Consider the following 26,115-nt stretch of genomic DNA (forward strand, 5'->3'; position numbering starts at 1 on the left):
GAGTGGTCCCTCACCTTATACCCTCCCGTTTGTCAATTATTATCTTGTTCAATGATGGCAGCTGTTATCAAAACAATGACTTATACAGGAAAGTCGTCTGCACTAAACTCTTGCTGCGACTTTGTACATGTACTTATAACTTTTTAAGAAGTATTTTTGCATAAAAACAGAATATTTGAATATGAATTTCGGATATTCAGTTCCATCCCTAGTAAATATTGAAGACATCCCTATGGTATTTATACTCTAAAATTTTTATAAAAAAACTTCATTAAAATATGGATTTTCATTTAATTAATTATATTGTTTTTTTGTTGCACAAGAAAATAACAGTGTATGTGCAGCTATGTTCTGAAGCACAAATTTCAATCACTTTGAAGAAAAAACAAATCTGATTTATCAGAATATCAGAATTTTTTTTTTTTCAAAGTGATTGAAAATGTTTGGTGGTATTTGATAGTGTTTGATTATTGTTGGTCTTTTATTTATATTTTTCACTGTGGGGGTAGTAGAGGGGGTGGGGGTAGTAGAGGGGGTGGGGTAGTAGAGGGGGTGGGGGGTAGTAGGGAGGGTTGGGGGTAGTGACTAGGCCACGCGCCCAACACCTGTGTGCTAGAGATGGACATAGCTTTTGGATCCTCATGTTGCAACTAATAGTTCTTGGAGGCAATAGGGCCAATTTATTAAATTCTACATCATGATGGGTCACAGAAAAACAAGAAAACATTTCAAGGGCCATGTCTTTTATTATTCTTGTAAAAATAAATGCTTAAATTGTACAAACAAATTTGAATTCTTGATATGTACACAAATATGAAATGGGTTATAAATTGACACAACTTATCAAAACTAGAACAAACTCAATTTAGAGCAAAAATTTAAAGTAATAAACATTAGTGTGTTCATATTTTTAGGCCATTTTTTTATACAGATCTCATATAATAACACTCATTCAAATGGGAATGTAAATATATATAATATAGTTGTCATAAGCACAAACCTAGCACAATATGATAGCAGCTTAATCTTTCTGTTTAAAAACAGTATTCTTAAATGCAAATATGAATTATAAAAAAAATCAGAATTTTTTTTTTTTAAATGTATGAAGTGTTTTGTATGAATGATTACTTATTTCAAGTATATTTATACAAGGAAATTCATATTTGATTTAATATTAATAACAGGGATTTAGTTTAGTTTAAGTTGTGTTAGACAAATAGCTTATATTAAATAAGATGATTAACATGGTCAGCTCACTTTAGTAGCCGATGACACATACTGAGAAACAAGTGTAAGAAATTCAAAATAGTATAACTTTGATACCTACAATATACTAATATTCATGTCAAAATAATACAGCGTATACAAATGTTATTTACAGAGACGATGAACAATCTTGAGTATTTCTGTGCTCAACTTTAATATCCTTAGCAGCAATGTTTTTGAAAGCTTAACTATAAAAAAAGGAATTTATTTAAATTGAGAACCCTATAACAGTTAATATTAATTACAAAACATTAATTTCGTTCATTTGTCAAGCAGGAAAACTGAAAGGGTTGGACCGTTGTCAATATAGTTCTAGTATCCATCATTCAATACATGACTTAAAACCTTTTAACCTCTTCCATTCAGAAGCAAAGTGAAAATGGAACCTGCAAGTAACTCTCGGTCAGTTCAGGTTTTGTGCTGTTTGATGCTCATGAGTGTAAGGGTAGGAAATTAAGCCTTAAAAACTTCAGTCTAATAAGACAGTTCTTTTAGCCAGTTTGATTGTTAACGTAGTATAAACACGTAAAAAAGCATATCTGAGGGGAAAGAGTTAAATAACTCATTTTAAGAAAATATTTATTGATAATTTCTGTATTTTGGTTTTCAGTAGAGTTCAGGTTTATAAGGTGTGTTCAAGACTGGCTTTAAGTCGCTTGTGTTTACAGGTTGAAGTTGGACTGGGAGCCCGGGCGTCTCTGGACCTGCGAGTATTCAGAGTAGTCTCGCCCGTCAGGGTGCACCACGGGCACGGCAACCACGGCTGGCTGTATCGGCATTGACCTCTTGGACATCGCATCACTGTTGAATCCGTTCAGCTCGGCTGAAAAAAAACAGACCTCAAGAAATTGTAAAGGTAGTTTTCTTAATCCTTAAGGGATAGATATTTCAATGATTTTTTTCCTTAAAATGTTGAAAGTTCATTTTTCATGAAATGGACATGAAGATATTTGGTAAAAATCACATATATTGGATGATTTTGAATATATAATGCCTTGGTAAACATTATTTAAATGTTTTTGTTAGTCATATGAAGAAACATTTAAATATGGTTAACATGTATTATTGTTTATGTTTATTAAATTGAATATAACTTTTCTTTAATCACTCATAAAAGACACATTTTGACAGCTCTTATACTAGTTGATTCACTAAGTGCACTCTGATATCCCTTTTGTTACTGTTAAAACAAGATGCTGCCTTCAATAAATGCATATACCCCTTATGGGGATAAGCCTTGTCTGTATTCATTCATTGGACCATTTGAGTTAGTCTTACTCCAAAAGAAGGTCAATTTGAAGGAAAAAATGAGATCAGGTGTTCTGGGTGTTTTGAGATTGTTCATAAATGACATCATCATAATTACTCTTAAGTTTTCGGACACACTAAATTTTCGGACACCTCAATTTCGGGCCAAAATAATTATTGTTTGTGACTAAGTTTTCGGATGTATAGGTTTTCGTAAATAATTTATTTCTCTAAATTTTCGGACAATACATTTTACAGTGCTATTTTACCAGATTTGTTCCCTGGTTTCACTTTTCTGGTGCTGCTTCAAACTTGCATTTTTATGACCGGTTTAGGTCATAAAACCTGTCAGATGAATGCCTTAGTGACATGGACCATTGCATTTGCATAATTTGGTAAATAACCATGTATACCGGTTATAAACAAAGGCTTCACCCCAGAAATATAACTGTGACAAATAATAAACGCTCCAAAACGTAATGCACCCCTATTGTTATGAAAACAATTCAAGGTTAGAGACAACGACAGACGACCAAGCAAATGATTCATAGGCTGCAGATTATCATTTTATTGCATTATTTGCAGCTTCAAACTAGAGTATGGATATCAAATGCTCATCTGTGAACGCGTTGGTAAAACAAAACATGACAGTAACTTTCAGTACGAAAATAATTTAATGTGAACTTATTGTTATTGAAGTGCAAATATATATTAGAAATTAAAACTCAATTCCCAATTGGGAAAAGTACATGTACCAGTACCAGCGCAATTGCAAAAAATTTGCGTGAAAAAAAACTCAAGTTGGGAGAATTCGTGTTGTGAAGACTTCACATTGGGAAATGTGACTTTGTATTTGATTTTTTGCTCCAAAATACTCTAAAATTGGAAACTTAGTGCTGTCAAGTTGTCATTATTATTTTAACTTGGGTTCAAGCCATATAGCTGCATAAGGAAACAAACTAAATATTGCATTAAAAAATAATTTTTTTGTGGAAACCTTCAATTAATAAAGAAGGAAAAAATTGCTGAAACTTTACGACGTGGTATTACAAACACGTGATATAAGTCGTAAATACAATGGACGTTATGCATATTGCAAACCTGTATCTGATCGACATTTGAACGACAATGCAATATTTTTAGAAAGTCTAAATTTTCAGACACCCGCATTTAAAAAATATTTTTTGTATCTAAATATTTGGAAACATAAATTATTATTTTTAAGTGTCCGAAAACTTAGAGTAATTATAGTATACAAGTATCAAACTTTGTAGCAAGCAGTATTGATGGAAACCTGTCATTTTACGTTAACTGAGAATTGGGATCTTTTGAATAAGTCTCAGTCCCAACTTATGAAATATTAAGTCCAAAATGTGGTTGGTGTGTGTGTGTATATATAGTGTTCAAAGACATTTTGCATGCAAGTATCAAAGCATTGGTCTTGATATAAGACAAAATACATCATAATCTTTTGGGTAAAACTTCTGAATTAATGTATGTAGTTAAATTTCAAGGTAAAATGTCAGTTGATGTAGGTGTATTGAAGGTGTTTAAAGACATCATCCATGCAAGTATAAAAGCTTTAAAGGAAGCATTATTGATGTGAAATTATATGTGTCATTGTCTTTTAACCTGGTATGGGCGGACAGATGGACAGGCTTGTGGACGGACAGTTAAACAAACTTACAGGCAAATTGTTATATGCAGTCTGGCATCTTTTAATATTGGTGGAATAAAAACATTCACATAAAGATCACGTGGCTGTGATGTTAACTTGTTGAAGGAAATTTATTCCTGTAAAATAAGCTATAGGGTGGTTAAAATAAAATCAAATATTGAAACATGGGACAACTTTAACATCTCAAAGGAATATGAAAATTAGACCTACATTTGGTAACAGCCCCAGAGTTGGTGTACATTTCAATCTTCGCACGCTTTGAAGCGAGGAAGAATGCGAGCACAGCGAGGATAGCAGCATCGAAAATGCCAATAATGGCGAGGATGTACGCCCATCGTATGTTGCAGTCTCCCATGCGGTACTTGCCCGAGTCTGGGCCACAGATCTTCTCCAGCTCGTCGTTCTCCCAACCACTTGGGTATATCACACAGCCCAAGAAGAGGAAAATGGCTGCAAAATAAAGTAAAACTTTGGTATAACACACAGCCAAGAAAGAGGAAAATGGCTGCAAAATAAAGTAAAACTTTTGTATATCACACAGCCCAGGAAGAGGCAAATGGCTGCAAAATAAAGGAAAACTTGGGTATATCACACAGCGCAAGAAGAGGAAAATGGATGCAAAATTAAGTAAAACTTGGGTATATCACACAGCCCAAGAAGAGGAAAATGGCTGCCAAATTAAGTAAAACTTTGGTATATCACACAGCTCAAGAAGAGGAAAATGTAATTGAGTATCTGTACAGTTTCTGTGAGAACGGCTGAACAAAACAGCAAATAAAATGGTTATGAGGGGATAAGGAAGCATTCCACAGAACTATGCTGTTGCTGTTTTTAAGGAAAATGCCTGAAAAAAAAGCAAAAATTATGTGTATTTTAGGGATTCAGAAGAATTCCAATGAACTTTTATTGTTCCAATCTTAAAGGACAATGGCTTAAAAAAACAATGAAAGGAATGTGTATTTCTGGGATTCAGAAGAATTTCTGTAACATAATCAAACTAGTCTGTTTCTTTCATGGAGGAAAATATCTGAAAACATTGAAAAGAAACAATTGTTATGAACAATAAATGGCAATTAACAAAAACATTATACTGGGAAAAATGGATGAACATGTGGAAATAAGCTTTTAACAGAATTTTTTATGGAATTCAGCATAATTAAAAAGAGATGTCTTGTTGTTTTTTTTGAATGGGCAATTGATGAAAAACAGCTACAAATGCTATTAATAATCAAAGTTTTGGAAATTGGTATGACTTTGATGGATCAAGGCTTCAACATTCCTTGTGGAAATTGCTGAAAAGAAAGAAATATGCGTAAATAATATTTAGAAGTATTCAACAGGAGCTATACTTTATTTTTTCTTGAAGGAAATGCTGAAAATCAGAAATTAATTGTGTGTAAATATGGCAGCATTCTACAGTTATATGCCTCTTTCATATAAATGGTATTTTGTAAGATAGCTTTTAGAAATTTATTTCCTGGAGGAAAAGGGATTTATATGAAAAGAAATATTATAATAAAAATTATTTTTTTATTTGAGATGTCCTTATTTTCATTTTTTGCGACAGTGAAAAAAATGCTCATAATACATAAAATACTTGGTATTTTTTAGGACAGGGACACTTATTTGTTTTTTTCTTACGAGAAAAAATGCTCAAAAATTAAGAAATGCAAAAAAAAAGAAATTTGGTATATATTTGACTAAGAAACCTGTTTTTTTTTTAATGGAAAATGAGTAGCATTTTTGTGCTTAATACCAAAGTGTAATTGAATTAAATTTGTGGGTGCCTTCTTATATTTAATTGAATAATTATCAATGGGACAACATTTTGTTTCTTAGCAACTCCAATAAAAACAACTTTAAGTGTTTGTAAATTTTGTTGTTGAGTTTCCTCAGTTGTTATTTATGTAAATAACCTTTAGATATCATTAATAGCACAATTAAATCTTTCAGTTTATTGCTCATTTTTTCTTAACTGTCAAGTATGGTATCAACTCTACAAATTTCTATATGTGAGATAGTTGGTGGAGTGAATAAGCAAATCAGCACTACTCAATTGACATTTGCAATTAAAATAGTTGAACGATTTAAACTGTAGCAGAAAATATTCACTGACAAAATGTGTGGTCTGTATGATGACTTGATTGTCTTGATCTAATTATGTTTTGTAAGGAGGAATTGTGTCAGGTATTTCAAGGGGCGAATAGGCCTTGATTTAAATGTTATCATGAAAAAATCAATATTGAACTTATTAACAAGCATACCAGATAAAAGTATTGATGTGTACCAACAAAACTGTATGAAAACTTCAGTTTAGTCATAATGGTGGATAGGGCAAAACAGGGTGTATAAAGTAAAATACCTTTGAACATATTAAGCATATCAGGGATGGGATAATCTCATTTACATTATAAAGATTTAATACTGTGAATTATTGTATAAACATAATAAGAGAGATCAAACAAAGTATGGATTAGTTCATACAAGGCCTTAATACATTATAATATTGTCTGCATTTGCGTTTTCTTGCAGGCTATACTGGGGTTTTAATGTTTATCGCCTCTTAAAATTCAACAACAAGAAAATGCAATGTGTTGTATTTGAGACAGAATATTATTCTGTTTATTGAGGTATTGGTTTCAATTAGCAAGCACTTATATTTAATACAATACTCTACCTTTGATGTGTATTTTAATTTTATTTTACTGGTAGTTTATCATGCCTTTATATTGTTCAAATGTTTCCTGAATTAATGCAAGGCATGTTAATTTTGTAAAGAATAAAGAAATGGTTGTAGCAAAAATGACTTCTTAATACCAAAGTATGTGATTGTATTTTTTGTCATTATTTTGGCAATTCTAATTTTGTTTTGCCTATTGATAATACATAATTTAAAGTACAATAGTATAGTTTAAGTATTTCTGTTTTATTTACATTTAAATGGAAAAGGTTCACAATTGCCATCTTACCAGTAACCAGTTCAAAAATGCCAACCAAGATGAAGACAGCCTTTTTCTTAAAACAAAAGAACAGTAGCAAGGCAGCTACCGATATCAACATCAGCAGCGCTGCAACACCCACGAAAAATGAGGTTGCTTTGTACGAGTCATTCAGCAAGGAATTGAAGTCTGTGAACGATCCACTGCAGTCGTAGCGCATGGCGAGGTTGTTAGGATAGCACCACTTGTAGACACCATGGTGACCGTATCCAGGGCTCTCTGGAGTGTCCCCTATCCACTGGGGCTGTATGAACACCACCACATTGAATACAGCCCAGATTATGGTGAGTATTGCCCATAGCACACACACAGCTCTGTACTCACGAATGTAACGAAAATGGTAGATTCTCACTGTGTCAGGATTGTACTGCGGCTCCATGTTGGCACTCAAAACCCTTTAAAGGGCACTTAATCCAATGAAAGTTCACCAAGAGGGGCTCCAAGTCCCTTTTTAAATAACACAACACAGGGTGAGGCCAAACAAAACTTCAACAGTCAGACATGTATGGAGATCTGCTACGCTTGAAGAGAAAGCTATAAATAGTCAGCCTATCTGCCTCCAAACTGGTCAAACAAGTTTCTGGTTGTGACAGTCACTCAGGCATGGCACAGGTAGACTTAGCTATAATTAGACAGTGTGACTGGCTTTAATTGGTATATTTAGATTTGGATTTTCCTATATTCATTCACTGGAGCAGAAAAGTGCGGGAAATTGTATGCATAGTGTGTGAGTGGGCGTTTTATGTGTATACAGGTAATTTTGAACAGTGCATGAAATTATATTGGGCATTTTTGTATTATGTATATGGTATAAAGAAGAGCATTTGTTGATTTTGAAAAGCGACTGGTATACCGTTCTTTAAATTATTAGGAACAAATTAGAAATATAACACCTTATGAACCAGTAATTAACGTTAAAGTTAATAATTTTTAAAAAATTTAAAGGGACCTGTTCAGGTTTCGTGAACTTGAAAAAATGGAAAAAATGTTTCAGATTTGCAAATTTGTGTTATAGTTATGATATTTGCGAGGATACAGTAACACTGAACATTTACCATGCTCTAAAGTATCCATTATGAATTGACTTTTTGACAATTTAAAAACCTAGTTGAAAATTATAAAACGTTACAAATGTGAAACGAGTGAATAATTTGCATAGTTCTGTTGTTATCCTTATTTTTTGTGACATTTTAATATGTAGATTGCTTATATAATGTATAAAATACACCCAGTGGTTTGAGTGCTAGACTCGCTAATGGTCAGTGGTTCGAACCCAGTTATGGGTTACTTTTTTACTTTTTTTTTTACTTTTCGTTGTAATTTTTTAATTCTTGTTTTTTTACTGGAGCTATTTAGTTCCAATCTTAACATTTATCAAATTTAAAGCATTTTACAAACTTAAATACATTCCAAAAATCTGTGAAAAGGTCCCTTTAAGAAGTTATATATTGGTGGAGTGTGGATTACTTATTTTCTCTTTTTCTCACTGCTCCAAAGACAGTATTTATAGATACCTCATGTATGAGTAGGAGGACCTCGTGTGTGAGTAGGAGGACAATTTTTGTTTTGAAGTTATTTCATTAGGGGAAATAACCTTATCATAATATGTTTTCTTCTGAAGTGATTGTATGATGGTACTTTCCCTTACTTTCTAAATATTTTGCTTCATTAAAAAAAGTGAACATTATGTTCTAGCATTTTATAGACTCAATTGTTACAATTTATAAATAAGTTCTAATTATGTGTAAGAACTGTTTCATAAAAAACTGTTAAAGATATTTTAACATTGAAATGTAAAATTATTTGGAAAATAAGTGAAGGCATGGTCTTATTCATTCTCAAATATAACTAACTTGTCAAAAGGTTGGAAAAGTTTATTTAAATCAATATTATTTAGGGTTGTTACAAAAAAAATTATGTGCACAATACCAAACATATAAGGTCCTTCAAAAAGATTAAGTGAATTACATTTAGTGAAGTATGTTCATTGAGAACTATTCCAGTCATGGGCCTGAATCTTTATTTAAAAATCTTTGTCTGGACAGGCATATTCATGTGTTGTACTTTTAATTAAAGTCATTTTAATTCATTTAGGTGGAAGGCAAAGTCGCCAGTCTTAAAAACACTAAGTAATAAATTAAAATTGTTTATGAAATTAGTTATCAGATATCTATATTTAAGCTGCAGCTTTAAACTTTGCAATCCTTAAAGCTAATATTTAAGGTATTTATTTGTATCTGAATTCTAAGAGAAATCTTTGTTAGAATATTAATGGTTTTGATAAATATTAAAGTAACAATCTGCCATATAATAACCTGTAAATTAAAGTCAATGGTGGATATAAAGATAATCTACATCTTATTTTACACTTCGGAAATGAAAATAAAATGATAAGGTTTTAAAAAGCACAAATGTTCATGCTTTTGGTCATAAATATGCATAAATGAGTTACTTCCCTTTGACAGTATGTAAGGTATGTTGCAAATAGTATAAAATATTTTTATGCCCCCGGATCGAATGATCGGGTGAATATTGCTTTTGGCCTGTCTGTCTGTCTGTCATTCCGTCATTATGTCACTCTGTCATTCTGTACCTTTACCTTATAGTAAAGTTTTGCAATAACTTTTGAAATATTGAACATAGCAACTTGATATTTGGCATGCATGTGTATCTCATGGAGCTGCACATTTTGAGTGGTGAAAGGTCAAGGTCATCCTTCAAGGTAAAAGATCAAAACAAAAATCAAAGTGGCTCCTTAGGGGGCATTGTGTTTCTGACAAACACATCTCTTGTTTGATATATAAATGGTATCTTTAAGGGGTTTGCTTCCAGATTTTTATTTGTCATGTGTCATTTTTGTTGAACACAAACAAACGTTTTCATCTTGAATGATGTGAACAAAATATATCAAAAACATAAAGAATTTTTTTACTCCAACCAAAGTTAAAACCTGGGACCTGTAATGTTAAAAGACTACTTTTTATGCCTCCCTTCTAAGAAGAGGGGGTATATTGTTTTGCACATGTCGGTCCGTCTGTATGTCCGTCCACCAGATAATTAGGCCTAAGAAAAACCCGAAATAGTAAAATGGTTTCCAGATGATAACTCAAGAATGCTTACGCCTAGGATCATGAAACTTCATAAGTACATTGATCATGACTCGCAGATGACCCCTATTGATTTTCAGGTCACTAGGTCAAAGGTCACAGTGCCAAAAAACGTATTCACACAATGGCTGCCACTACAACTGACAGCCCATATGTGGGGGCATGCATGTTTTACAAACAGCCCTTGTTTTACCACTGTTCCATATACATTTGTTCTTATAAATTGCTGCAGATTTTTGCACCTTGCAAGTTGTGAGCAGTTTTCGGATAATAAACTCATATTTATTTTTACAGAAGATTACATCTCTGTTCTTGTAAAAGAGCCTCGTTTGACCCTACACAGTCTTATAGTGGAATTTGTTTGTTTGAAGAACCTCTCTTCTAAACAAAAATGTAGTTTAGGGGGAAAGCATCATCCCTGATTAGCCTTTGCAGACTGCACAGGCTAATTGAGGACGTTAATTTTGGAACATGCATTAAGCCCAGTTTTCCTTGAGAGAGATTAATTTCTATCTCTGTGGTGTTAGTACACATTTGAATCAGTGAAATAAATTCACAAATCTGCAAATCTCTTATCTGTGAACAGCTGTGAGTAGGACTCATTTAAGGAAATTATTCACAGATTGTCTACAATTTTCACACTTCTTGCCATATATTCACAGAAGAAAAGAATACTGTGTATGAGGTGGCAAATTAACAATAATTAATTTTTTTTAGGTTTTTCAGTATTTTTCCTAAAATTTTGTGACAACATGTAGACCACTTACATGAAATATAAAATGCATTCCAAATGATGAAATTCAGATGGAAGATATGTTAAGTTGATAGACTAAGCTGAAAAGGACACCGGTTGGAGACAAAATAGTTTGTTTTTTCTGAAATTCAATTTTAATTTTTATACCTAAGCTATTTAGTTCTCATGTGTAAATCTTGAAATCACAGGCATTTAAGACGCTTTTTGAAACATACCAAAATCTGTGAAAAAGTCCCTTTAATTTAACATTAAAATGCTTATAAAACATTAAATGGCACAATTTGAGAGGGGGTGTATTAAGTGCCAAATGTGTTCCCATACAGCTTATACGAATAAATATGGGAACGTTGGTGGCAAAACAAGCAAGAAAATGATGTTTGTCTGAGGGATTGAATATAATTTAAAAACAAGAGCACCGCCTTGCGAGTGCAGACCGCTCATCTATTTTCTTTTTAAAGGTGAAGGGACTCTCATTTTCAATCACAAAGGAGGGAGGGGTGGAGTGAAGAGGGGTGTATAGTGTGGGGGTGTGGACATTTATTACATTATCTTCCAAAAATGCGGGAAAAAAAATGAAAAAAAAAAATTCAGGTGGGGGGTGGGGGGGGGGGTGGGGTCGTCGGGGGGTAAAGTGTGAGGGTGTGGTGGTCATTTGTGAGATGATCTTAAAAAAAAAACACATAAGGGGGGGGATTCGGGGGGGGGGGGGGGGGGGGGTTGGAAGGGCACGGGGGATGGTTAAGAAGTTATGGCAATTTTAGCAATATTTAATAATTTGACCTTGAGAGTCAAGGTCATTCAAAGGTCAAGGTAAAATTCAACTTGCCAGGTACAGTAACCTCATGATAACATGAAAGTATTTGAAGTTTGAAAGCAATAGCCTTGATACTTTAGAAGTTAAGTGGATAGAAACACAAAATTTAACCATATATTCAAAGTAACTAAGTCAAAAAAGGGCCATAATTCCGTAAAAATGACAACCAGAGTTATGCAACTTGTCCTTTTACTGTACCCTTATGATAGTTTGCGAGTGTTCCAAGTATGAAAGCAATATCTATGATACTTTAGGGGTCAAGTGGACCAAAACACAAAACTTAACCAAATTTTCAATTTTCTAAGTATAAAGGGCCCATAATTCCGTCCAAATGCCAGTCAGAGTTACATAACTTTGCCTGCACAGTCCCCGTGTGATAGTTAATAAGTGTTGCAAGTATGAAAGCAATAGCTTTGATACTGTAGGAATAAAGTGGACCTAAACACAAAACTTAACCAAATTTTCAATATTCTAAGTATAAAAAGGGCACATAATTCTGTCAACTTGCCAGTCAGAGTTACATTACTTTGCCTGCACAATCCCCTTATGATAGTTAGTAAGTGTTGCAAGTATGAGCGCAATAGCTTTGATACGTAAGGAATAAAATGGACCTAAACACAAAACTTTACCAAAATTTTCAATTTTCTAAGTATAAAAAGGGCACATAATTCTGTCAAAATGCACGCCAGAGTTATCTAACTTTGCCTGCCCAGTCCCATTTCTGTCAAAATGCACGCCAGAGTTATCTCACTTTGCCTGCCCAGTCCCCTCATGATAGTAAGTAAGTGTACCAAGTTTGATTGCAATAGCATTAATACTTTCTGAGAAAAGTGGACCTAAACGCAAAACTTAACCGGACGCAGACGCCAAGGTGATGACAATAGCTCATAATTAAAAAAAAAAAATAGATGAGCTAAAAATAAATTTGCCTATTTAGTTTGTTTAACAGATTCCATTATTAATTTAGATTCTTTATTATTAAACGAATATTACAAAGGGTAATTTACACAACAAACACACTTTCTAGTTTAAAAGTTTCATGCATTGAATGGTGTTTAAAATTCTTTATATTTGTAGAAATATATTTAGGATTAGCAGCAGAAACTGGAATTTCAATTCTCTTTTAAAGCGGGACTGCACGATTTTGTCAAATATTTATAAATTTATATAAAATGTGTAAAAAACTTATTAGACATATATTTCAATATAGATTAAAATAAAAGTTAAGAAGAACATGTGTCAAAACATGCGAAATAAGCCAGATATTTAATTCTGAAATCAAAAATGTCTGTGCAGTCGAATTTGCCAGCATGTATATCATGCATGTACGATGTGAATCTGAATTTAGTTTTACGGATCATTTTAATTTCCTGCAATGATATCTATTCATACGACACAGGAACACTAACTCTGATCCTAATAAAAAGACAAATGCTTCAGTTATTGTTGGAAAATATGTACGAAATATCTTCGTCACAATCGGCTCTGGGCGCTTATTTGTCTTTGCTACATTTTATGAAATTTGTCTTCAATGTATAATTTTTCTTGCCTATTTTGTGTTATTGTAACATATTTTTATCAATATATTACAATTTAACACGTATTAAAATCATGCAATCCCGCTTTAAGTTGATTTCACAAACTTAACCCATTATTTTGTAGTATGCACAAAACATATTTGTGGTCACAAATATAGGACTTGTTATTTAATCAATTTCATGTTTTAAAACATTTGACAGTCCGACCTTATTTAGTTGTCACTTGGCATAAGCGGTAAGTCTACCCCCACCCCCCCCCCCCCACCCTGTCAACAAAAATCAGTCTTTATTACACCAAAGTACAGAGTAAAATGGTGATCTGCAGAAAGAAGGCAGCGGGTAATTTATTTCACACCAATAGTCCTTTTTCACCTGTGCTAAGCAGCCACTGTGCAGTTATTTTAAGATGCAAACAAAAATAACAAATCAATCTGCATTGCTGTCTCTCATCTCTTACATCATAGCGTCAATTGCTTGTCTATGTGTTTTGGCCAAATGATCTGTTTGCCGCAGCTGCCTTAGATATGATAAATGTGGCCAGTAGTGGAAAACAGGGTGTGAACTGTTTGTTTTACTGGGATAATGAAGGGGCAATAAAAAAAATATGTGGCATGAAACATGTTTGAAATAATAATTATCACAAAATATATTACCATTAATTAGGTGACCTTGACAACGTTGAAGAAGTACCGAGCTAATTTAACTTATAGCGTGCAAGTCAATCATACATGCAATCTGATTAACATATTCTTTTGTAATAATGAATAATTAACACAATATCCATGTTATTAAACGTTAGGCTCATTTTAATGTGATAAGTTGTGCTTAGCTTGTTGTTTTTGAAATGAAAATGATGTTTGTGTATAAAGAAGGTTTAACATGTTTTTATGGAGTGTTTCTTGCATGAGAATGATACTTTCAGCTTACCAACAATCTAAACAGAGATCACCTCAACTCTTTCAGTGCTGGTACCGAATATTGAAGGCCTTTGCAAACCGTTTGGATCCAGATGAGATGCCACAGAACGTGGCGTCTCATCAGGATCCAAACTGTTTGCTATTCTGACAGTATTCATTGGAAAAAAAATCAAAGAAAATGCTAATTTTAGAAAATCAGCAGACAACATTTTAGCAGACGACAAATTTCCCAGCATGCAAATGGTTACTATTGAAGCAGCCTGACCGGCCTACAGTAGCTACTCTGACCACTTCCCTTGACGGGCTGCTGTACACGAATTAAACTTTACTTCAAAATGTCTACAAGTAAATTGTTTTTATGATTGATTTTATACAGCTAGAGATTTGAATAATTTACAAGCAATAAGTAATTATATTATACAATAAGTCAAATAAACTAAAAATATAGCACTTCTGTCTTAGCCAATCAATACAATTTGCTTTTTAGATATTTCTCATTATTGAATTTTTTTGTTTTTTTTCTAAGATGGCGTTGCCTTCGAAGTGCAAATGGAGAATATAAAGTTATCAAGGATATCTCCTAATTGATGAACATAATTTAAAAACATCATTGGTTGTATAATCATTACAAAATATGAGATGGTCACATGCTGTCTGGAGCCATATTAATAGCATTGGTGACGATTAAGGAAAACACTGGACAGAAAATTAAAAAGTGACAGTTTATTAAAAAAAATTAGCAAGAAGAGTTTAGTTTGCATGAGTATGATTGCTATAAAAATAATAAGGTTTTTTGGTGTTTCTTATTTGTTTTTTACACACAAGAGTAACATGTGTTCAGTTGAAAAAAAATATTTTTCAAGTATGGAAAATGTCCCAAAGATTTCATGAGCTGTGAGACATTTATCCCACCTCTTTTAAACACTGCTGGTATCACAATTTAATCTTTCAGTCTATCAATTATTACAACTGACATAGACAGGTCATGGAAAGGTGACGGTTTTGTTCCCACCAAAATTATACAAAAATAGCCCTCAGGGTAGCCTTATTTACACGCACCATTGACCCATATCTGGAATGGCTTTTTATGCTCCCCCCAAAAAAAATTTGGGGGGAGCATATAGTCACCGCTTTGTCCGTCCTTCCGTCCGTCTGTCCTTCCGATCGTCCGTGCACAATTTTTGTCTAGGCTATTTCTCAGCAACTAATGACCGGAATTCAATGAAACTTTATGGGAAGCTTCACTACCAAGAGGAGATGAGCATATTATCAGCGGGTTCTGGTCGGATGATTTTTCACAGAGTTATGGCCCTTTGAAATTTTCCATTAACTGTACATATAGTGCAATTCTTGTCTGGGCTATTTCTCAGCAACTTATGACCAGAATTCAATGAAACTTTATGGGAAGCTTCACTACCATGTGCATATTATCAGCCGGTTATGGTCGGATGATTTTTCACAGAGTTATGGCCCTTTGCAATTTTCCATTGTACATATAGTGCAATTCTTGTCCTAGCTATTTCTCAGCAACTTATCACAGGAATTTAATGAAACTTTATGGGAAGCTTCACTACCAACAGGAGATGTGCATATTATCAGCCGGTTATGGTTAGATGATTTATTTAGAGAGTTATGGCCATTTGAAATTTTTAAGTTGCTAAACCATCCATCGTATTATTTTGTCCAAAGTTATGCCCCACAAGAGGTTTCCTTTTATCTGAATATATAGTGCAATATTGTGGCAAAAAAACCTTTGGGGAGCATCACCCGTCTCCGACGGTTTCTCGTTTCATTTCAGTTGAACTACACTTTATTTTATGATGATCTAAATGTAACTTCAGATTGTTGTAATGTATCATCAGATGATGTGTCGCATACAACTCCTGTGCACTCGGTGAAAGATCAAGGTCACATTTCAAGGTTATGAAATTTTGTTCCCGCTCTTTAACTTTAACATGCCGTTTTAGATCGCCTTTTGTTCGTCGTCCGTTGTCCGTCGTGGGTTGTGCGACGTCAACATTTCCCTTGTTCACTCTCTAGAGGCCACATTTATTGTCCAATCTTCATGAAATTTGGTCAGACGATTGGTTTCAATGATATCTTGGATGAGTTCAAAAATGGTTATGTTTGCTTGAAAAACATGGCTGCCAAGGGGCGAGGCATTTTTCTTTATATGGCTATAGCAAAATCTTGTTAACACACTAGAGGCCACATTTATTGTCCGATCCTCATGAAACTTGGTCAGAAGATTCATCCCAATGATATCTTGGACGAGTTCGAAAATGATGTCGGTTGGTTGAAAAACATGGCCGCCAGGGGCGGGGAATTTTTCCTTATATGGCTTTAGTAAAACCTTGTAAACACTCTAGAGGCCACATTTATTTTCCGATCTTCATGAAACTTGCTTAGAAGATTTGTCCGTATGATATCTTGGATGAGATCAGAAATGGTTACCTTTGCTTGAAAAACATGGCTGCCAAGGGGCGGGGCATTTTCCTTATATGGCTATATATGGCTATAGTAAAATCTTGTTAACTTTTTAGTTTGCTCAATCTTCATGAAATTCGGTCAGAACATTTGTTTCCTGTGTAGTGAAGTTTGGTTTTATTATGTCAATATTATGTGACATTAACTGTATTATGTAATTTTTCGTAGCACAGAATTTTCATATTTAACATAACTGTTTTAGTCATTAACAACTTATGATAAGCCTTTCAACTAAGAGATAACTGAAAGAAAGACAACATGTACATGATTTTGCAGTATTTATGCAGTATTTATCTCCCTTGTTTAACCTGGTTCAGTAATCTATTTTTAGTTCTGCTCTGGAATTTGGGAAGATATTGATCATTGATAAATGCACTGTTCTGAGCGAAAATTGACTACTCTGCCATTGATCTCTTCTGAACTGTATAAAATAAGCTGCTTTGGCTGATTTAAACACCTCTTGATGCTTTCTTGAAAAGTTAACAGCTCTTAAAAAAGGTTGGAATTTTGAAATAATTGAACTCTTAAATTATTTTTAACACCAGCATCAAGACATTTTGGCATTATTTTCTAAATTATTCTTATTATTTAGATTATTTCTATTTGGCATTTTCTAAATTAGAAAGACTCTTTTCTATTTCAATAACATGAGTAAATTTTTCTTATTTTTACATTTGATTCACTGAAGTTTCCTAATCTCCATAAATATTGTTTTTTAGATTAAATTAGACCTATTTTGTAAACTAGATTTTTGAAGCACTTTCTAGACTAACAGTAACTTATATTTATATCAATTTTTTTGACAGATTTTGAACTTCTTTTTACATTCATTAAAGTATTTGCTGTATATTGTTCATTTTTGTAACGATACTTAATTTTCTGTCATTGTTCTTCATTTTCCGAGTTATTGGAAAAAAATTAGTTATTTATGTTAAAGCTGCCTTGGTTTTCACTTATAAATAAATTCTTTGAGTGTATTTAGGCGTCCCTGACTGAACGCCTTTAGTTAATTGAATAACAACCAGTCAGTGGTGTCATCCTGACCGGAAATAAGAGTTTGTCTAAATATAAATAAATATAAATATTTCCGCATTACATAAGTGCTCACAAAGTTCCATAACTTGTAACCGTCCTGTGACCGGTTCATTTGCGTAAGCGAAGCAGACTGCACTACCACACCTGAATAGGACAGTTGAGTTCGATAATGGTTTGGATCGGTAAAAAAAACATGGCGGCCAGGGGCGGGGGGTCTTTTTCCTTATATTTATATAGTAAAAAAGCTTGTGAACACTCTAGAAGTCACATGTTTTGCCTAATCATCATAGAATTTTGTCAAAACATTAGTTATGTGGATGTCTCGGACAAGTTTGAAAATGGTCATGATCAGTGAAAAAACATTGCCGCCAGGGAGTGGGGCAGTTTTCTTTATATGTATATAGTGACAACATGTGAACAGTCTAGAAGACAATTTTTTCCCCAATCTTCATGAAATTTGGACATATCTTGGAAGAGTTAAAACATGGTTCAGGTCTGTTAAAAAAACATGGCCGCCAAGGGGCCATTTGTTGTTCAGTCTTCATGATACTTGGTTAGAACATTTGTTCCATTGATATCTTGGGCTGCAAAGAACAGGTCATTTCTTTTTATCTCAGGTGAGCAACTTTGGGCCTTTCAGGCCCTCTTGTTTGAAATTTCTAGGCTCCTTAATAAATATATAAAACCTGATGTTATGACACTTTATTTATGCATATCTTAAATATCATGTCATTTGCTAAAACAAATTACTGGTAGGCAAAAATATCATGTCATTTGCTAAAACAAATTATTGGTAGGCAAAGAAATGCAATTTCTTGAAAGCTGCTTAAGAAATAATCATGAAACTTAATATGAACATGATTAGCAGTATGATGTTTACATTCACACCAGAGGTCAATTGATTGATTATTATCCATATACAAATTAATGCTTCACATTTTTGTTCAAAATCAATGTTGGATTTTATTATTAAATATTTTAAGTTTACTAATAAAGGGCAATATAAGAGTAATGCACAATGAACAGGGGTTTAAACTTAAGTATTGGAATGGTTTCAAAGAGTTGTTTTGATATCAGACTTAATTACCAAACTTTATCCGTGTATCATTGTCCAATTGGAATAGCACACCTTTATATGGTTCCATTGTTATGTTTCCATCTTGGGACATGACCATATAATAACAAGCAAATTCGTTGATTTGATATCCCCGTCAATATGCTTCTGGACACAAAAGTGTTATACTTGACACTCAAAAGCATTTTTTCAAGATACAAAGGGCCATAACTCTGTTATTAACAGATGGTGTACAATGCCATTTGGCGTGCATCATATTCCTCTTATCCATATATATACTCATACCAAGTTTCAATGAAATCTGCCAAAGCACTTCCAAGATATGGCTCCGGACACACAAAAAAACATTTTTTTCAAGATACAAAGTGCCATAACTACGGTTATTAACAGATGGTGTACAATGCCATTAATTGTGCATCATCCTTTTATCCATATACATGTATATAATCATACCAAGTTTCAATAAAATCCGCCAAAGTACTTCCAAGATATGGCTCCGGACGGACGGAAAGACGGACGGAAGGACAACGCCAAAATAATATCCCTCTGCCTATGGTGGGGGATAATAATAATAATGATATAATAATAATATGAGTTAATAAAATATGTTTTTAACAACAACAATAGCAATAATGCTCATACTAATAATTATGATAATACAAGTAATAATCATACTAAAAGCTTGATGTTCTTTGTTGTTAGAAAGCTTTGACATCAGACTGTGAGTGTGAAGTTTTATAAAAACATGTTTAAAATGCAGTTTAAATGAGATGTTATTACATTTTTTTAGCAATAAAGTGTGCCAGACACCTCTGTATATACAATTATTAATGCATGATTAAACGAGAAATTACATAAAAACTGTTTCCCACTCAAAATCTCAACTCATAATTCATGCATGCATGAAGAAATACAGTCAATGATCACAAACAAGAGCCATACTTATGGCGAATTGATGTAAGCACAAGTTGAAATTGCTAGTTATAACCATGTTTAAATAATTATAATTATAATAACTTTAATGATAATGATGATCATAACAATAAAAATAATAATACATGTACTACCACCACCACCACCACCACCACCACCAACAACACTACTACTACTAATAATAATAATAGTTATACATACTATTTATAAATAATATTATAATTCATTGAAAAATACATTTGATCTTTATTTGGAATCATTTTTTAGAAAATGTGTTCAAAGATTATTAAATATAATTATAAAAGCCTTTAATAATTTCAGCATTTTTTTAAAGACTATCAAGAGATCAGATGAAGGCGACATGCCATTTTGAAAGAACATAATTGTGTGGGAGTTTACAAAAATCTTTTCAGAATGTTGTGTGGGAGTTTACAAAAATCTTTTCAGAATGTCTTTGCCTTGTTCAGAGAAGGTTAAACATGCAGACATTTGTGGTTGGAATACCAGACTAACATAATATACTTATAATTTCATGCAACTCAAATTTGTTTGCTTTTTAGAGTGTTTCAACATTCAGACAAAGAGTGTCCCGTACTAGTATGAGTACTAAGCATACTGTATAATAATATTTTAATATTAATTTTAAATAGCTGGTCAGAAGGATTTAAATATGAATACTGAAAAGGTCATTGCTGTTTTAATTTTTAAGTGTTCTGGTATTACCATTCATCCACATTGAAAGATTACATGTGTTATATTGTCAATTGAAGATAATGGAAGATATTTATTACATATGAAACACTTGTGCCTCGCTGAGACTATTTGAGCTGCGTAATGCCAAAATGGGTCTTATACCCTATGCTGCCAGCATAGCTACAGACCAGCCTAAGCATGTTCACAAACTGGTACTCTGTCCGCTAATTAGATCATTAGAGTCACTTTCTGAGAAAACTGCAATCCGCACAGGCTAATCAGGGACGACACTGAATGCCTAAGTTGGATTTTTGCTAAGAAGAGACTTCATTTTAACGAAAAATGTCATAAAAGTGGAAATTGTCGTCCCTGATTAGCCTGTGCGGACTGCACAGACTAATCTGGGATGACACTTTACGCACATTCATTATGCCCAGTTTTCTGAGAACACGACTCATGAAATCTTGCGTGAAATTAAAAGTTGCCAGGCAAGCTCCAGACCAGCCTGGTCTTGAGCTTTTTGCTGGTGCATATGACATAAGACCCATTTTTGAATTTGAACAGGATGATCACAACATTAATGAAAGGTAAAGACTCAAAGGTTTGATATAACCTTGAAATATCTAACCACTAGTAGTAGCAGTAGTAATGGTAGCAGTAGTGTTAGTGGTAGTGGTATTGAGTTGTAGTGGTAGCAGCAACCCATGTGAAAAACAAAAAAAATCTTACAGAACATGATGTTTGATAAGTTTTAAAATTGCCGGATCTCACCAAGCTTTGTGATTTTTGCAATCATTGAAACAGCCTCCTGTTGTGCTTACTTTCACATTCAATCTTTACACGGAACAGGCAACGGTTTGATGGTTCGCAGCTTTAAAATTACTATCATCACAACTATTCAAACCAGTAAAATTCAACTAAAAACTTGTTGTTTCGCCTACGATATGAAACAGGATGCATATTTTACTGGTTCTAAGAATATCACTTGGAGTTTGTTATGTCACCTGCAAAGAAAGCAAGTTCGACTGGTTGGTTAAAATCTGTTTTATTCTGTCATTAATTAACCTATTGAAGTTAAATAAACATTAACCAGTAGGTATTTTTATGCCCCCCTTCGAAGAAGAGGGGGTTTATTGTTTTGCACATGTCGGTAGGTCGGTCGGTCCGTCCGTCCACCAGATGGTTTCCGGATGATAACTCAAGAACGCTTACGCCTAGGATCATGAAACTTCATAGGTACATTGATCATGACTGGCAGATGACCCCTATTGATTTTCAGGTCACTAGGTCAAAGGTCAAGGTCACAGTGACAAAAAACGTATTCACACAATGGCTGCCACTACAACTGACAGCCCATATTGGGGGCATGCATGTTTTACAAACAGCCCTTGTTGAATTAATATTCCGATTGTCGTTTTCATTTTTTAGCCAAATTAAGTTTTACATATTGTTTCGAGGACCAACAGTTTGGGGAGTAATACCCGACCTAAATTTTTATCGGAAATGTCTGAGATTCAACGTCTTTTGCATAGTATAGTATAGGTTGAAGGATCAGTTAAGTAGAAGTAGAAGCATTGAACTTTTTTTTAGGAAAGATACTAAAAAGTTTTATGTTGAAGGCAAAATTTGCATAATACTGTGATTTTATATAATGTTGGATCATCATGCCCTTGCTTTAAGCTAAAATTATTTTATGAAAGAGGTAGAAGAGTTACAAACAGCAGTGAATAACAAGCAAATGGGCCATAGTTTTTGTATCATTTGTTTTACTACTCAGCCAATTTAAAAATGCAGTTTTTGAATAAAAATAAAATAGATTTTTTCTTATTTCTCCGCTGCCAATTAACTGACAATAATTAAGTAAATTGTTAAGACAATTTTCACAAACCCAATTGCAAAAGCCAGTCACGAAACAGTATGACCCAGTAAAGCAAAATGTGGTTTTAACAACACAAAAGTTTCAAGAAAAATACCGACCAAATCTGTAAAAGTTATGTGATTAATGCATGTCCACTTTATTTGTACTTTAGAAAAATGGCAAACCATGATTTAATTTTATTATCGAGCAAGGGAAATAGTCAACTGATTGATAGGCTAGGAAATGTATCTAAAATCCAAATCGAAGGTCTCAAAAACTTTTGGTAAATAAAATGCAATATTCACTGAATTTCCATATGCAGTGGTTTGGCTTGAATCTTAGTAAATATAATATTTACAACTTGAGAACATTTATTATCATTGACAAATGCCTGTTAGAATTTTTTCTGCTTGCAAGCATGATAACTTTAGAATACATATCTGATAAACATAAGCCAATTTTCAATTATTAAAAGTTCCATCTAAATGATCACCAATGCAATAAATACTGTTATTAAGAATTATTAATGACAAAAATGTGTAATTATTCACAGAATAAGTTATAATAAATGTAAATAAACAAACCATATAAAACAAGCAAATTCGTTGAATTGATATCCCCCGCCAATATGCTTCAGTACACTCATACCAAGTTTCAATGAAATCCGCCAAAGCAATTCCAAGATATGGCTCTGGACACACAAAAAACATTTTTTCAAGATACAAAGGGCCATTACTCTGTTATTAACAAATGGTGTACAATGCCATTTGGCGTGCATCATCCTATTATCCATATATATACTCATACCAAGTTTCAATGAAATCCGCCAAAGCACTTCCAAAATATTGCACCTGACTGACGGAAAGACAGACGGAAGGACGCACGGACAACGCTAAAACAATATCTCTCCGCCTATGGCGGGGGATAACAACAATAATTTATTGAACATGGTTGGACTTCAATAGAATCTAAGCATCTTCAAACCTCTCATTAGCCTGAGAACTGACATTGTAAATTGCAGGGCTGAGTACTGGTAATTTAGGCAACCAGTGTTCTGCCAAGGTATCAACAGAGCTGGGACAAATGCCTCATTGTTCATGATAACTTTGCGACATTTGTCATAGTTTTGAGACATTAACTTATATACTAAAAATTATTGTTTATCCACTAAAATATGTGACTCTTGACTAAGAGACAAGTAAGAAACAGCAAGCAACTCTACTATATTTAACAATCATACTTAAGCCAACTGAATTCTTCTGGCAGAAAATTTAATTGAGAATATTGGAAATTCCCGTTTCGTTCTATTTTCGTAAAATTTGTGACACTGTCACTTTTATTTCTGTCAAGGAACTTCTTAAATGGTCACCAATTGTATTAATATGGCTTCAGACAGCATTAGACCAACTAATTTGTATCATTAACCAACTTTCTTTTAAGTCCCCTACCGGTGAATCTCGAGGGGACTTATGGTTTGCGCTCTGTGTGTCTGTCAGTAGTCAGTCAGTCAGTCAGTCTGTCACACTTTTCAGGATCCTGCGATAACTTTAAAAGTTCTTCATATTTATGCCCCTCTTCGAAGAAGAGGGGGTATATTGTTTTGCTCATGTCGGTCCGTCCGTATGTATGTCCGTATGTCCATCCACCAGATGGTTTCCGGATGATATCTCAAGAACGCTTAGGCCTAGGATCATGAAACTTCATAGGTACATTAATCATGACTTGCAGATGACCCCTATTGATTTTCAGGTCACTAGGTCAAAGGTCAAGGTCACGGTGACTTGACACAGTAAAATGGTTTCCGGATGATAACTCAAGAAAGCACATGCCTAGGATCATGAAACTTCATAGGTACATTGATCATGACTGGCCGATGACCCCTATTGATTTTCAGGTCACTAGGTCAAAGGTCAAGGTCACAGTGACAAAAAACGTATTCACACAATGGCTGCCACTACAACTGACAGCCCATATGGGGCAATGCATGTTTTACAAACAGCCCTTGTTGTTCATGAAACTTTAAACATGGACAGATGGCAATATGGAGATTATGCACGTCATTTCATTTTGTTCCTACATCAAGAATATTGGTTGCTATGGCAACAAGACTAGAAATATTGCTGAAAATGGTGGATCCTCCGATTACTTTAAAAGTTCTTTATATTTTGTCATGAAACTTGAAACATGGATGGATGGCAATATGGAGATTACGCACGTCATTTCATTTTGTTCCAACATCAAGAATTTTGGTTGCTATGGCAACAAATAGACTATAAATATTGCTGAAAATGGTTGAGTTTCACCGGTAGGGGACTTTTATTGCTTGACAATAGTCTAATTGGAGTATTATTCTTTTACAAGGATTTTGCCTTGATTACCGTAAATTTGCAATCCACTCTTTTCATGCAGAAGACAAGAATAGTACTCTGTAAACTTATAGAAATATAATATTTGTCCACATTTTGTTTGCATCATAGAGGTTAAGTCATGCACATTTGTGTATGACATAAATACAAATTAGACCAATTTTTTTGCGATGAAGTGAAAACTATGCAACACAAATCGTAATGTCCAGGCCTCATTAGATTGCCAAGTGACCTTATGACCCTGAAGACATGTGTGAAGTATGAGCTGAATGTGGTAGTTAACTCTTCCAGTGCTGGAACAGAATTTTGAAGGCCTTTGCAAACAGTTTGGATCCAGATGAGACGCCACAAAACGTGGCGTCTTATCAGGATCCAAACTGTTTGCTATTCTGAAAGTATTCTTTGAAAAAAAATCGAAGAAAATGCTAATTTTAGAAATTCAGCAGATGACATTTTAGCAGACGACAAATTTCCCAGCATGCAAAGGGTTAACCTATCCACAAGCATTGACATAATTCTGCTTGCAGGTTGATAGTTTTAGGCCTTTGGAAGTTATCTTGATTTTAATCACTAAGGCATTGGTGACATTTCAGTTGGATTTCTGAATATATGAAAGTGATACTACTTACTGCATTCAAACTTTAACCAGAGCATGAAATGCCTACAGACACATGCAGTCAGTGTCATGTACAATTAGCAGCAGAAAATGGCACAAAAACAAGTAAACCTTGTAAAACAAGAAAAAACAACAGACAACTTACATGTGACAAGCTCCAAGGACCCACATATGATGAACACGTAGCCTTTCTTGAAGCAGAAGAACGTGATCAAGGAAGCGCAAACGACCAGCATGAAAATGGCGGATAATCCCACGAATACTGTTGAGGCGCGAAAATAATCATTGTTGATCGTGCTGAAGGTAGAAAAGTGTCCTTCACACTTATATTCGCCGGTTGCTGCATCAGGGAGGCAGATAGAGAACAGACCAAAGTGCCCGTAGCCGATGCTTTCCTTGGTGTCGCCAACCCACTGGGGGTTTGCAAAAGCGAGGCAGGTTAGCACACAAAACACGATGGACAGTACGGCCCATGTGACGGCAATAGCACGATGGTTCTTGTTGAAGTGGTAGGCGTAGAAAAACAGGGTCTCCCTGTCATACCTTTGCAGAGCCATGGTTCCTCTATGCGTTTAACAAATGACTTAATACTTGCAACAAAATTGTGCCTTCCCTCTCCTTGCTGGCTGTCGCCTAGATCTTACTGCTCCTTCAGTGTGCTGTACACAATTGTAAAGTCACTGAGTGGGTAAAACTGTATACCCAAATGTACTAGCTTATGCCACACCTGA

At 34.0% G+C, this 26,115-nt stretch overlaps 2 protein-coding genes across 4 annotated transcripts in view; one reads left to right on the plus strand and one right to left on the minus strand.

Moving 5' to 3' along the window:
• Window positions 1–726: 726 nt before the first annotated feature.
• On the minus strand, window positions 727–26,080 carry LOC127878951 (LHFPL tetraspan subfamily member 3 protein-like). Of its 2 annotated transcripts, none has more exons than XM_052425521.1 (3): window positions 25,530–26,080; window positions 4,403–4,642; window positions 727–2,089 (listed from the first exon to the last, which is right to left on the minus strand). In XM_052425521.1, exons 1-3 carry the CDS (start codon window positions 25,939–25,941, stop codon window positions 1,929–1,931), a joined length of 813 nt encoding a protein of 270 aa, XP_052281481.1. In that variant the 5' UTR covers window positions 25,942–26,080; the 3' UTR covers window positions 727–1,928. The 2 variants fall into 2 exon arrangements, with proteins under 2 accessions (XP_052281481.1, XP_052281485.1); XM_052425525.1 differs by lacking the exon at window positions 25,530–26,080 and adding an exon at window positions 7,162–7,768.
• The window catches only part of LOC127878875 (origin recognition complex subunit 5-like), a 94,211-nt gene continuing 70,071 nt past the window's right edge, over window positions 1,976–26,115 (plus strand). The window contains exons 1-2 of one of the 2 annotated variants that reach the window (XM_052425426.1): window positions 1,998–2,122; window positions 16,184–16,241. The gene's annotated coding sequence lies outside the window, so the exon portion shown is untranslated. Of the gene's footprint in view, window positions 2,123–16,183; window positions 16,242–26,115 lie in introns of both variants that reach the window. The other variant, XM_052425405.1, reaches the window with a different exon arrangement.

Source organism: Dreissena polymorpha, chromosome 1 (assembly GCF_020536995.1).
Source record: "Dreissena polymorpha isolate Duluth1 chromosome 1, UMN_Dpol_1.0, whole genome shotgun sequence".
NCBI classification, from domain to species: Eukaryota; Metazoa; Mollusca; class Bivalvia; order Myida; family Dreissenidae; genus Dreissena; species Dreissena polymorpha.